Source organism: Chaetura pelagica, unplaced genomic scaffold, assembly GCF_000747805.2.
Source record: "Chaetura pelagica isolate M959 unplaced genomic scaffold, ChaPel_1.0 scaffold308, whole genome shotgun sequence".
NCBI lineage: Eukaryota > Metazoa > Chordata > Aves > Apodiformes > Apodidae > Chaetura > Chaetura pelagica.
Genome location: NW_009954442.1, coordinates 1694314 through 1709586, shown reverse-complemented (window position 1 = coordinate 1709586; position 15273 = coordinate 1694314). Strand labels below are relative to the sequence as shown.

The 15273-nt window shown below is 34.1% G+C and overlaps 1 protein-coding gene across 1 annotated transcript in view; it reads right to left on the bottom strand.

Moving 5' to 3' along the window:
- DMD (dystrophin) overlaps positions 1-15273 on the bottom strand; it is a 909379-nt gene that overhangs the window by 554568 nt on the left and 339538 nt on the right. Inside the window, exon 43 of the mRNA XM_010004489.1 lies at positions 8217-8367. Within this exon, the coding sequence (XP_010002791.1) occupies positions 8217-8367 (151 nt within the window). The remainder of the gene's footprint in view (positions 1-8216; positions 8368-15273) is intronic.

Here is a 15273-nt window from a genome sequence, read left to right as displayed (position 1 = left end):
GGACCCTGCCTGCCCAGCCTGGACCGAACTGGACCGGACAAGCCTGCCCAGCCTGCATCTCCTACAAAGCCACGGGACCAGAGCCCTGCCAGCAGCAGGAAGGGGTCGCCCCGGTCACTGGGACGCAGGCCCCCCTGCAGATCTCCAGCCCAGCCTGCCAGCACATTTCGAGAACTGCGCTACGCAAGGAAGGAGGGTAAATACACACACACCACACACACACACTTTAACTTTCTTACTAGGCTCAACTCCTACCCTTTCACTTCATTGATTTACGCCTCTCCTTCGGAGTGTGCCTTCATAAACTTTAGTGCCTTTGAATTCCTTTTCCAGTATACATACCTAGTTAACCTCTCCTGAACCTTGATCCCTTAGTTTGTATTGTCCCTTAATAAATTGATTAATTGCAAACTAAACATTGGTCTCAGTAATAATTTGTGAGCGTGGTGGGAGGGTACTTTAATCTACCCTCTTAGAAACGAACCCTCAGCGGCCGTTCCTCTGAGAGAGGTGGACGCTCGGGCTTTTTAACAAACCTCTCCACGTTGTGGGGGGAAGTCGCGAAAACATCCTGACAGCCGGTAGCCCTCTGGTACCGGCTCGCGACAACTACACATTTTTCTGCCTGTAACATCTCAGTTAAAATAATATTAACGTGAGCTTGAATTGCTTTGGGTTCTGCTATGGAACAGTTCTAATGAAGAAAAAAAAAAAAGTCTTTCCTAGAACTCCCAGTTGTAGGAGATTTTCACAGAATTATAGAACAGTTTGGGTTGGAAGGGACCTTAAAGTTCATCTGGTTCAAAACCCCCTGCCATGGGCAGGCACACCTCCCACTAGACCATGTTTTTTCAAATCCCCATCCAACCCGGCCTTGAACACTTCCAGGGAGGAGGCTTCCACAACTTCCCTGGGCAACTTTTTCCAGTGTCTTTCTTGATCTCAACTAAAAAGGCCAGGGATGTGAGTTTCATTATGTAAGTGAATGTCTAATTCATTTCTGAAAGTTAAAACAATGTGCCTTTGAGGGAGGACCTAAGTATGCAACTCACTAAAGTTCTAGGCAAAAGTCAAACATTTGAACTTAGCATATTGTTATGCTTTAAAAGACTATTTCCACATTATTATCATTAATTTTCTAAACTAATATTTATCTTAGCTTTAATTTCTGGCTTCCTCCACCATATTTACTTCATAGTTTGGTGTCACATGAATTTGAGTCATATCTGCGTACACCTCATATACATGTGTGTATCTTGCACGGCTTTTACTTCCAATATAGCCTTGAAAAATTCCTTCAAAGAATTATTTATGCAACGTATAAAAAGTGTATAATACATTCACATGTGAAAATTATACTACAATATTGTTCTCCCAGGAGCCATAAACAGATCAGAGTCCAGTTTGTGCTATGAAAGAAGAAATATGAACCTCACTGGGACTTTTAATCACAATATGCCTGCTCTGAGTTGAAGATCCATTTGTATCACATCCCAATGGACTAACAAAAATTTGTTTGTTTACAGAAGTTAATTTAAAACTGTTAGCAGAAAATAAATAAATAAATAAAGATACTGAAGTTTTTGTCCAGCTTTCAATCATACTTGATCTTATCCCAGACAAAAGGCAACATACATTTTTGTGATGCATTTTCATACCGATCATTCAAAACCACAGTTACTGTTAAATATTTTTTTCTGTGTTCTAACACTGATAGGAAGTATCCTTACAGAACTGCAAATAATTTTACTCTGCACAGTCCTCTGCAGATGTAGAAAAAAGTGTAAATTAAATTCTCATGTGGTCTTACTTTTCTGTCAAAGGCTTTAGCCTCAGATCTGCACTGGTAAGTTCACTTAATTGAAGGAGAAAAGCACTGAAGTCATTAGAGACAATATTTCAGCACTGATTTTTTTAAAATGGAATAACATTAAAAAAAAATAAAAATCTGACAAAATACCATTCACAATGTCACTCCATCTAACTAAGAGAGGCTTTAGACTTTTTAAATGAAAAAAAAGAAAAAAAAAGGGATGGCATAACATAGAGTAAAATAACTCTAACAGGATGGCAGGTGAACCATCCTTGTCTTTGTCCCTATGAACTTCTTGTTATATTTTCTCCTCTCTATCCCACTGCAGGGGAGGAGTGAGCAAGCTGCCCTGTGGTGATTAGTTCTTGGCTAGACCTAAACCATAGAATGAAATCTCTCCTGTTGTCATCTTGCAGAGCATTCAGACACAGAAACACTCTTACAGAGCTCCCTTTGCTTACAGTAGGGCTGGAGAAGGGTTTTGAGAATCATCAGTCTTGTGTAAGAGGAGCCATTGCTAAAGGCATTACAGTTACAAAGAGCTAATGAAATAGGGTAGTGACAGTAAATTTAGAAAGTGCCAAAGCAGGCTTTATTTGAGGTACCTAAGGGCTCCAGCAATATCACACCTTCCTAGGTGCATGAGTTGCTCTACATCTATAAATCCTGTACCAATCACTAGAAACATAAGGGCCAACAAAACACTCAAAGGAAAAGATGCTGTCAGTCATAAATGAGATTGATGTGTCTTCCAAAAACCTAAACAGTACATAAAACCTAGAGGTCCTGAATGCTAGAATGCCCACTTTAATTGAAGTAATAGTTCTGACAACATCATAAAATCATCACAATAAATAACAAAATCATTAAAAAGAAATGACAATCAGTGTTTTTAGTCTACTCCTAAACTCTTTGTTCTGTATTCATAGAATCATACAATGGTTTTGGTTGGAAAACACTACTAAGATAATGAAATCCAACATTTAACCTAGCACTGCCAATTCCACCACTAAACCATGTCCCTAAGCACCACATCTTTTAAATACCTGCAGGGATGGTGACTCCACCACTTCCCTGGGCAGCCTGTTCCAGTACCTGACAACTCTTTCAGTGAAGAAGTTTTCCCTAATATTCATTCTAAACCTCCCCTGGCACAAGTTGAGCCCACTTCCAATACCAGAACCTTGCCCAGTTTCAGTACGCCTTGTACAAATGTTCTTGTACGCTACAATTCCACAAAAAATGTTAGATAATTTATTTTGAATGTCTGCTTTTATAGGGATATGGTGAGACATCATAATATTGTGAAACTGGAAGGTATTTTCTATCCTAATATAGTCATCATATATAGGAAAAGTTGCACAACATATTTTCTCTTATTTCTTCTTTCCCTTCTCCTAGCATTTTATTTTTTTTTACAGAAGAGACCCATACAAATCAATGTACTGTAAGAGTTTGCTGCCTTCATTAACAAATAAAACAAAACTCAAGAAACTGTCAAAATTCTGAGAGATATACATCTAAAATTTAATATAGTTAGAGGAGGTATAAAACTGTGTATTATATGTTCCAGTTGATGCATAAACTGGAATTTGCTACAGCCTGAGGATGCATGGCAAAGGAATATATTTATTTGTCCTTTGAGCCACAATCAAGGCAGTATTATTGTTTGAATTTAGAAGATATTAATCAAATGCAAAATACTTTGTTCTATAATTATTTTTTTTTATTGAGGTCTTTTTGTCACTTACAACCCCTAAGATTCTGTGATTCTGTGATAATTAAATAATCAAAAACTGCATCCTAGTTACTTACAAGATTTAATTTTGTTATTCCAGTATTTACAATAAAATCTAAATATAAGCCATGAATTGTCATCTACTGGTGCAAGAATTGGCAGAACCACACAAGCAACTTTAAATGCATTATTTCTCCTAGCCTTCAGACATTTTATTGTCCCCCTGCCAGCAGGAAGAAATTAATTAAAACTTCCAATAGAATAAAATAAATCAGGAATAATGATAATAATTAATTACCAATAATGTAAGACTGTGCACAGTTGAGAAGAATTAAATAACTGACATAAGTATGAAATAATACTTCTTATAGCTTGACATGACAAGAAAATGTTTTTACTACAAATTCAGGATAATCTATTTTGATATTTCATAATTTCCATTAGTAGTAGCAACACTGGTGAGGAATCTTTTAACATTAAAAGAATGTTCTTAGGAATTTTATATATCCTGAAATGTATTACTTATAAAGATACAGTATTATTCAATGTTCTGAGTGGCAGAAGAAAGAAGCAGTAACTATTTTACTAGGAATTGTGACATTCTTCCCTTATTAACTGAAAGTGAAGTCTTCCATTGCTATAGCACGTCAAACAAGAAATGGCCATGAATTTGTGTTTAAGACAACCTTGAACCATAAAAAGGAGTGTTTTGCTCAGTTGGGGCCCAGGTGTCTGATGCAGAGATCTTGTATATTATTTGAAACATTTCCATGGAGACCTTGGAACTACAGACACAAAACAGAAATCCATGTGATACCACTGAGTCTAGGTTTTCCTTCTTAGGAGCAGTAGAAAGCTGCACTCAGAGGTACTTGATAAAAGGAGGATATTCAGTGAAAAGAAAACCAGTAAGCTTCTCTGATTACAATATCCAGTCAATTATGGCATTCATATAAACTGGCTATCATGTTTAGGACATTCTAGTGCTTAGTTAAGAATATTTGGTCAAAGTACTTAGGATGTCTAAAATTGTAAGGAGAATCTTAATTTAAAAAATGAAATTATTTAAAAAGACCCAAAGCCAAAAAACTGTGGAATCTGTTTTCAATACAATAGCAAGGGAATTGTGTGCTTTTGGTATTAATAAAATATTAGCCACTAATATAGTCCTACAACTTACATATCTTTCCAAATACGTCCTTACAATGTGAAGGACATTGTAGTATGTACCAGGATAATTATAATTAAAGATTCCTTTAAAACAATGATACATTGATTTCTCAATGATTCCACACTTTGTATGATTCTATCTCTTATAGAATAATTAAGCAAGCAGAGATATCTCTTTGACCAGAAAGGATAGTTTCCTACATTTATAGTTTCTCTCTGAAAAGATTTCATAACTAAAAACAGTAGTCAAAATGAAACCAGAAGGAACAAAACTGATCCAAAGGAAATAAAACTGAATTATTTAAATCCAAATGGAATCCAAACTGGAACAAGAAGACTCAGAGATATTTGGCATATCTTTTATCATTCAGCAAAGAAGGAAATAAATCTAAAGTACAAGATATTTTATATGTTCATAAGATACAAATGCCAAAATAATTATATAAAATTGTTATTTTACAATTTTTTTTTATCTGGGGGAAAACAGAGTGAACTACCCACCCACTTGCAATGTGTTTTTGTGGTATGAGAATATATGGCCTCCTTGAAACCCTTGTTTTCTCCCTTATCCACGTTAGAGCTGTGCTGTATTCTAGAAATAATTGTTTAGATTTAGTGGATATTAAATCATCAATATCCGTATAATCCAATTTAGGTATAAAAGTGAGAAATTATTAGCATGACCATGACTTTCAGGACTGATCCTCTGTATCTTTTTGCTTTAAATATCTACAAGAAACTATGTGAAATTCCCCCACAACTTTATCCACTTTCAAGACTGCTTTAAATTTGTTTAACAGGGATTATATGATGTGCTATATGCAAAACATCCCCTTAACCCTGCATCTCCTAGTTATAAGTAAAACACATTTTTAAAAAAACTGAAATGTGATTTTTTTCAACACCACAAGTTCTGCTCTCAAAAAATCTTAGCGAAAAATTCACAATAAGAGTATTTAAGTATTCATGACCTGAAATGAAGCAAGTCTATTATTAGGTTTTGTTCACATTATATATAATGCATAAATGTTGTTTAATATAATGCCATTGTGAAGCAAAAAGGAACACACCTTCCTTCCCCAAATACACCTAAAAGAATGTAATTACCTCTTAACCTATATTAACATAATTACCTAATCATACTGTTCACTGTTTCATTTTACATTAACATGACTCTATGTATTTACTAAATGTTAATGAACATACTAATATTTACTTTTCTAAAGTACTCATACCTTGAAACACTATTAAAAATCTGAATGTTTTATATATTTTTTCTAAAACATGTCTTTGTTGAATACAAGACTATTCACTTGCCTGTGAAAGCATTTTCAACCAAATCCTGTTTAATTTTTAATGTGGTTCACTAAGCATTATCTCATTCATAAAACAAGTTGCTAATCTAGTAAATCAAAATGCTCAGCTGTTTTAGCTGTTTACCTAATGAAAATTCTAATGATCTCTGCTGACAGCCTCACAGAAGCCTAATATGTTTCAAGTAAGACCCAGCAAAATACAGAAAGAACCAAAAAAGAGAATGGGAACCATGTGACCTCAGAATAAATATTCTTTCACAAATAAACTAACATTGGGTCTACATTCTTGAGGGTAGGTGGAATATTTTCACACTACATGCATTTTTATTAGAAATGTAGTTTTGTCTGTTGTACTGAACTAAATTAAATGTTTGAGAGCCAAATTGTGACTTCCTGGGACTTCTACACAAGGGAAAAAGGAAGAAAGAAAAAGCCTGATGGACTGCAAAAGAAAATCCATTCTGAAAATGTATGTTCTAAATATTCTCATATATATTTCTTAGGAAAATAACAAATGGATAACAGATGAGAAGGATCAATCAGAGGGAAATGTAAAACCAAAGCAGTCCTGTTCTACACTGAAAACTTAGCTTCTGCATAATAAAGCATTATCTCAGGGTCATTCAACTTGATGTTCAGCTCAGTAGGAACATTTCTCAATGAAGACAAGAACATGTTTCTAACCTGTTGGGACTCTGGCATGTGCTAGACATCCAGTGCATCCATAATACCTATGATATAACCGATCTCTGCACTATCAAAAATCACCCTCATCTCAGTGAGAAAATATTGTTTTAGAAGACAAACACTTTTTCAAAGGATTTTTTTTAAGTGCTCATTTGAAGTTGATCAAGGATATCAGAATAATGCAGAGAAGGGTGATGGAGCAGATGCAAAGCAAAGAAGGGGTAAGGCTTTGTGACACTGTATTACTATTGGTCGCATAGATACTCGTGCTTTACTTTAGTATTTTATGTTTTTCAGAGGAATTCTTAAAGCTGTGGGACAAAGCAAAGGAGACAACATTTCAGTGGAACTACATGAGCTCTGCTACCTTTTACCTATGCAAGAAAGAGCATCTTTAATTCTGTCATCCAGATCTTAGATTTCTTCAGTGTTCAAAGTGCTAATAGTAGTGATTTGTAGGAAAATATTTACCTGCAATTTTAACTATTTCAGCCTTACGTTATCACAGTTATAGGTTTTTTTGATACTTCCACCACATGGTTTGTTTTTCTTCTCAGTTCAACAGTTTTACAGTCAAAAAAATAGCAGTCTAAATCTTAAAAAGGTGACTTTAAATATTAAAATTAAAAATGCATTATTTATTTTTCAACTGTTGTCCAAAACCAAAACCTTACCTTTAATATTAGATAGAACTAACTTCTGTACAACCTGAAATCCAGTAATTCAATCCAGCAATTCAAATATTCAAATGCTGATTAATTTAATAGAATTTTTTCTTATGCACAGGTAGTAATTTATGTAATGAATCCAGAGTTTAGTCAAGCCTTGTTATTCAGTTCAACCTATCCACTTGCAAAACATCAGTATGGAATTAATTCTTCATACCCATTATCATTTCAGTCATACAAGAGAGAAATGAAATAAACTACCAAGAAACTAGAGTTATTATTTTCCTTATAATGCTCACAGAGCTTACAAGCTGAAAAGCATGCAAATTGGAGCTGGACACCCAGGAACTAAGTGGCTATTCTGTCACACCGCATTTCACAAAAAAGCATCCTCAAGGTTCTTTGATCAAAAAATGAAACAGGCAAAATAAGAAATACTTGTGACATAGTTCATTGAATATCTCTTGTACGGTTCAATGGTTAAGCACACTTCTTCCACAAGGTTTTAAAATTACATCTAATACTTCCACTGGTCATAAATATCAAAAGGAAATTAATGAGCACTTTACAGACCAAACAAATATGTGACTATGGAAGCATTGTGGCAAACCACATTATTCTATGTTTTACTTCTCTTTTTTTACTACTTAAAACAAGCTAGTGAAAATTCTTATTTAACAAGGACAAGAGAAGTATCTAACCAAAATTGTCACTTACCGCTCAACATTAGAAATCCTCCTTAAATGAACTGCAAAAATCTAGAATACCCAGACCTCCACATTTTTCACTGCAGAAAAACAGGAAATGAGTTAATCAAATCATACCTGAAGAAATTGCTTGGTTTTCACAAGACCTACATCTCCAGCCTCTATCTGTGCTCTTGACAGCTTCTCTTCAGTTTCAGTTAGCCAATTATTAAAGCTCTTCAGGTCACAATGAAAAAGCCGCCAGTTTTCCAAAGATTTGTCAAAACGTCTGCAAGCACAAAAGGAAATGAAATAACTATCTATTAATACTTTGGGGAAAAAAAAGAAAATATTGGATGTGTCAGGTTAAATTTTGAGTTATGTTGATGTCATAATGTATTAGCATTTCTAACAGTTACGTTAATGGAATCATTTTGGTACTTCTAAACAGTAAAAACATCATTAAGCACATATCGGTGCCTTATCCATTTTTTAAATTAATTCCATGTTTTAAATTAATTCCATGGTTAAAACATGTTTTCAGTTTGCAGCCTTATTAACCCACAGTAAATCACGGCATAGATACAATACCCACAGGCCCTAGTGTAACTACATATACCCTTGTCTATATACTTAGATCCTAGCACAAGGAAAACAACCAGTACTGATAAAAGGCGCCTAATGCACCTTAATAATTTGTTGTAGCTACCAACACTGCAAAGAATCACTGCTGTCTAACAGACTGTGTGATGTGACTGTACAATGATTTTTAGATCCCTTTTCAAAGGGAAAATAACACATCTGTGATGCATCCAACCTACCTTGTCAACCTTCTCATAAAGCAAAGGATGAAAAATCAGTACACAGATTGTTAAATCCTTACTTCCCAACTTTAGACCCATGATCCTATTTTGATTAAAGGCTTTGTTTTTTTTATTCTTTCACAGAAATACAAATTATAATACTATACGTAATACAGATGCAAAAGACTGCTTTTTTAATGGAAATTGTGGTGAGAGACTGCCCCAAAGAATCCCAGGCATGTACTACAAATCTGCTCCAGTTTTACTGAGAAAAAACTAATATTGTCTGCTTCTCCAATGGATATAAATGTCCATGTATTATTATTACAAAGAAAATGCAACTCTCTTCAAAGTAATTTGTATTTGTATTGTGTAAAGGAATCCTTTATTAAACCCTTTTTTCTATTTATGATTCAATTCAAATGGAGTATTTGATAAAGACAATTATGCAACAATAAAAATACATGAAATACAAGGATGATTGAAAGAAAATTAAAATGTTACAAAAAACAGACTTTTGTAGCATAAGCAAGGCTGAAAAATATTACTACAGCATCTGCGAGTCTACACCCCACCACATTAAAGACCACAGAAGTATTCAGGCACTTTTGAAATACCTAATTTTTTTTTCTCTGGAGTGACTGATTGGTCTTCAGGTTCAAGATCTCTTTGCCTCAGCCACTGTTAAGTAGTAAAGAAATTCAATTAAGACAGAATTTGGGTGTTGGTTTGGGGTTTTTTTTGAGCTGGCCTCTGTCATAAGGAATTCAGTTATCCTGTGTTTTGGATTGCTGTCAAAATGTGATCACTAATCAGAGATTAGCTTGAATGCTTTGTTAGCAGATCATCATTAAAAAGGTACTGTTGTTAAGTTTAATAATCCTCCTTTGAGGGATTATAATAGGTTTTAGAGTGTATTTAAAGGACAAAACCAAAGATGTTCATTTATTTTTCTAGGAAGTAATCTGGTTCTGTTTGAATAAGTTTAATTCACCAAAGAAAATCAGGTTACTATCAGGGAACACAGACTCTTTTCCATTGTGCTGATGACTTTTCATTTTTTAGAAGAAAATATAAGTTTTTCTTCTCTTCTGTTGGTTATATATTCCTACCTTGTTTTTCACATTTTAAAGTCTTTTAATGCCATCCATTCATAAGCATCTAAAGAAGATTATATATTTTTCCCTAGACCTCCTTTTCCAGTAGACAAAGATTTATTTTTCTGAACACATCCATGCAAAGATGCAATTATTTTTTTTTTAATTCTGACATACTACACATGGTAATCAGTTTTGACAAATAATGCACAAAATAAGGTTGGACTAGCAAGTAGTGAAACAGAGATTTTGTACTTACTGTGCTACATTAACTATAGCAGTCTGGGAAATTTATTTAAAAAAAAAAAAAATGTATTTGATCACAGAGAGTAGTTGAGATAAAAGTATTCCTTGTTCTGTTCTCCTAGATTGGTCATAAGGTACTGAAGGAAAAATAATAATTATTTAATTAAAACTCCATATTTTAAAATAAGAGAGAAGTCCAAATTCTTCATAGAAGAGTGGTCCTTCCTCCCATCTGTGAATCAACTTTTTTTGTTTCTCAAGCAGAATTTGATTCAGTGGCCCTGAGGTTAATAGCTGCTAAACACCAGTACCTTTATTAAAAGAGAACAGTTACTGCTTAGGACTTCATAGTCTAAACACACATTCCAAACACTGTAATAAATAATGTGTTCAGTAAATTTTATTGGAAATGGACACAGACAAATGATCATAATAGACAAGATAAACTTTATTCTATCGATTTTAATATGGCTGCATGTCTGATAAAACCATAGCAAAGAAGGTACCAGAGCTCAGCACTGATCGATCAAATGATCAGTCATGCCATTAATAGTGATGACAGACAAAGATGGAGAAAGATGCAGCCTGGGGCAAAACAATATCTCAAAAGTTTCAGAATACAGAATCTTACTAGCTAAAATAAAACAAAACAAAAAATATGAAAACCGCTTCCAAAAACCAACCAACCAAAAATCACACACACACACAAAAAACCCCAAACAACAAAACAAAAAAACTTCTAGAACAAAAAGTAGTTTATGGAAGGACTCCTCTTAAGCTTTTATGGACTAACAACTTCCTAAAGAAGCTGACATAAGTCTCTTTGTTCCCTCTAAACTCAAGCTGTATTAAATGTTTTAATATACTGTGAAGATTTTATTTAAATAGCATTCTCACAGATATTTTTTAGGAATCCACTATCACCATCTAGGAAATTGTTACCAAATACAGAATAGTAAGTACGCAAAACCTTTGGCTATTTAAAAATGAAAAAGAGATACAGAGGTTTACAGTAATTTCTACGCAGAAGTAGTTGGTGGAATATTGCTGTTGAGGCATCAAAATGAGTACTACAAAACATTTTCCAAGAATAAGCACAGCTCATGCCCTCAAAATACTTGTGTTGAATACATTAAGGAAAAGTATAACTAGAGAACACATTTTACAAAAAAAAAAAAGGGTTATGGTAGTCAAACATCTACAGTGCTATAACATCTTATATCACTGTAACTTCCTTCTATATTCTCTTCATACAGTACAACCCCTCTTCAGATGGCCAGGTATTTATATTTTTTTCCCTTTCCATTGTGTCCTTTGTATTCTTCTTTACTTATCAAGCAATGCCAACTGGAGACATTACAGTTTTCAAACCACAAGCTTGAACGTGGTCTCCTTTTCCTTGCTGTTATGAAACCTGACCATAATAACAATAAAAATATTTTTAAAGTTATGTTCAAAGAAATACATATAGATTACGAGTTAAAGTTTATGACCACTCTGCTTAGCTACCGATGAACACAGAAGTCACATAAGATCTGTTACTTGTGTTGTAAACAGACTATTTATCTAATTTAAAAGTCTACTCACTCACTCAATCTATTTATTAAAATAATTTTGATAATTTATCATGCTTACAATATATATATTTTTTTCAAAACTAGTCAAACCATAACCACAAGGAATATTGTAGTATTTTTTTTCTAACTACCTCACTCTGAGTTACATGGAAAAATCTTATTTTATGTATAAAAGAATCACTTGTAAAGCAAAAGCTAAAATCAATTTATTTTTGGTCCTGTAGGGTCTGTCATTTCGGATACTACATTAAAACAACCTTCCCCCTGTTCCTCACAAAATGAAATTACTCTGCTCAGTATGAGGGAGTTTATCAGCAACTTAAATATAAAAATTCAGTAGGGGTTAATATTCATAGCAGGGAATTTGCACTTCAGCATTTGCAAATTAAATCTCCAGTCACTCTCCCATTCTTCCTCCCTATGCTTTTTGGCTAATAAGAGTTGCACAGAGAAGAAAAGAGAAAAATTTTAGAGAGAAGATATGTATATTTAAAAATTAAAAGTTTAAATATTAGTACTTATTGCTAATGTCTTGTTACCCTCAGTATATTATGCATAAACCAATATTAAACCTCAGTGAAAACCAGTGGAAATGTATGGACAGATAAATCTACTAAAATTCCGTGACCTTTCAGTGATCAACTGCACTTCAATACTGTTACAATGGTAAGAGATAATACAGTTGTTGCTGCAGTGGCAGGTGGAGGTCCATTTAAAATGGGGGTGAAAGGGAATGTTACCATGCAGCTTCATGCTCACACTGTTCTGTGGGACACCCCTCCTGCCCAAACATACTTAAGTGAGAGCTTTCCCAGGCAAATCCATCTATTTCATCCTATTACACACAGTGCTACTTTCATTAGCTTTTTAAAATTGAAAAACAAAGACATTTTTGTTTGTTTGTTTTACCATTTGCAATCTCATTAACAGGTGGTAAGTTCAAAACCGACAAAAAGAGAAGGCTAATTAACTATGAACACTGAGCATCTAAGAAGCTGAAGTCTTGGCACAGGAAAATGTAGATGGTAAAAACTGATAACTGAATTAATAAAAGAGCAATGCACTGAGGACGACAAAATCTCAGGACTGTCAGCCTCAGGGATCCCCAAGCACAGAATATGGAGGTTAGGAAAGTGCTAGCACTGACCTTGTGATTCATATACTGTTACCTAGGGATCCACCCTTTTTTGCTGTCGGAGACCAAGAATGGAGCTAACCCCCCCTCGATGTATCCATTAATCTGTAGCTTCATCTCCTCCATCCCTTTGCCTTTGAGAAGCAGGAGCAAAAATGGCATGGCTAGTAGGTGACTGTTGGGTATCTGGGCAGTATTTCCTCTTTGATGTGACATCCTCTCCTGTTTTTCTTAGCATAAGCTCAATACAAACTTACAAGAAGGCACTCAGAAACAAAGAATTAAGTTTCATAGGAACTCCATACTAGAATGTATGACTTGCATACACTGAAAAGGGCATAAGTATTGTACATTAGATCTGATACTTTGTCAAGTAGCATTATTTGAGTATGATAGAGCTGACAACTGAAGAACAACCGGTGCACTGGCCTAAATCTTTTCTATGGGCACTGATACTCCAGCAGGGAATGTGTTAAACAACGCCTTGAGGGAGTTATTTCCTTTTTTTCTCACTAGCACATAATGGATTTATTTTGCCTCTAGAAAGCAAGAAAGCCAAAAAGCAACCAAAGATGACTGCTGAGGTAGTATGCAGCACAATTTATATTAAGCCATAAAAATACCAGAGCTCTTCCTCTTCTGAAGATTATAATTCTACTAAACCTTTGGACTTGATCTGTATAAGCAAAATTCAATATTCCTGGGTACTACTGCACATGATATTGCACAACAATTTACAGAGGGTAATCTGGATACTCTGTCAGTGGAAATCTATACAATTGGATTTTACTTGATATTCCATGACCCAGGGCTGCCATTTTTAAAAAGCTATGCAAAGGAGGAAATAAAGACCTTTGTATACAGCAAAGCCACAAACAGGAGACTGGGGGCAAAAGATTCCTGGTTTGTCATTGCAAACCAAATCTTAATTATGCATCTATATTTCAATTCATTCTTTGATATTTTATTAACATTCCTTGATAAACTATGAAACCCAGTTCTATGATCTATGCTGCTTTAGCAAAATTTTACCACCAGTTCGTCCACACAAAAAAGAGCACAATTATAATTTTTCCTAAAAGTCATGATTTATGTAAAGGAAATTATTATTGTTAGAGACATACATTCTTATTTATTATTTTTGAAAAACACTCAGTAAACTTCAGCTCTATACTCTTGCTAAACCATGCACTGAAGGCTTATGCTAATATTAACCTACAAATTATGCAATTTTGTCAACTTGATTCAGCACAATTAGCACCTTGTAAAAATACACAAAACATCAAAGTGGTATAAATAACTATGTATTAATATGTGAGAGCATTAACTTTAATTCTTAAGGCCATTCTTAGAGATAATGAAACACAAAAACTTGTTTTTGTCAAGCAACTTCTACAATGAAATTGCTTAAAGAAACAGCTAACCCATTTTCAGAGATTTTTATGTTTTCATTTTACTTCACAGAATTAAAGTCTTTTGAGTGCTTAATTTATATTTAATTTACATATTCTCTCTGCATGTGGGCTAGAAGTGATGGTCTCATTTAGACACTGCTACATATAGATCTTGCTTTCAGGTTTTGCTTTAGCTCAATTCTAGGACAAAACTCAGCTGTACATTTCTTATTCACACTCCTGCATCCAGCCTTTCACCCACAATACAGCAAATGATCAGAAATAAAAAATAAACTGCAACCAAAATAACCATAGCAATGTCATCCATCATTACCAAATGTAATTTCTTTCATCTTCCCAGAAACTAGGTTCTGCAGCATTGCATTAAATTAAAACCATTGTAAATTACAATTACATTATAAACATTTTTATATCTTGATTTTTATTGATTGTGGTGATGTTCTTGCCCCAGTAGTCTGCAACTCAATTTCTCATCCTGTGGTTACTGATATCATATTGTTCAGTGTCAATCACTGTACCAAAGACAATGACAATTGTTGATGAAAAAGCAAGATCATGTCAGTCATAGCTGGTTTTTAGATATACAAATACATTTTTATGAAGCATTAGAGATCAATATACTTAATAATAATTTGCAATTAATGATTATACAAAATCTCCCTTGGGAGATTTTACTCCCTTGGGAGTGTTTACACACTCCCATGTGTAAACAATGTAAAAAGAAACATTCAATAAAATTTAGAAAACATATATTCTTCTTCCACACCAAATAAGGTTATTTACTATGCATACAAATCTGAACTTTAAAATTCCACCTTTTTTTTCCTAAAAAGTTTTCCTTCACCACAACAGAGGTTAAATTATGTATTTTAGAGAACTTTGCTTGGACGCCTGAATTAAAAGCAGGCAACAACTTTTCCCT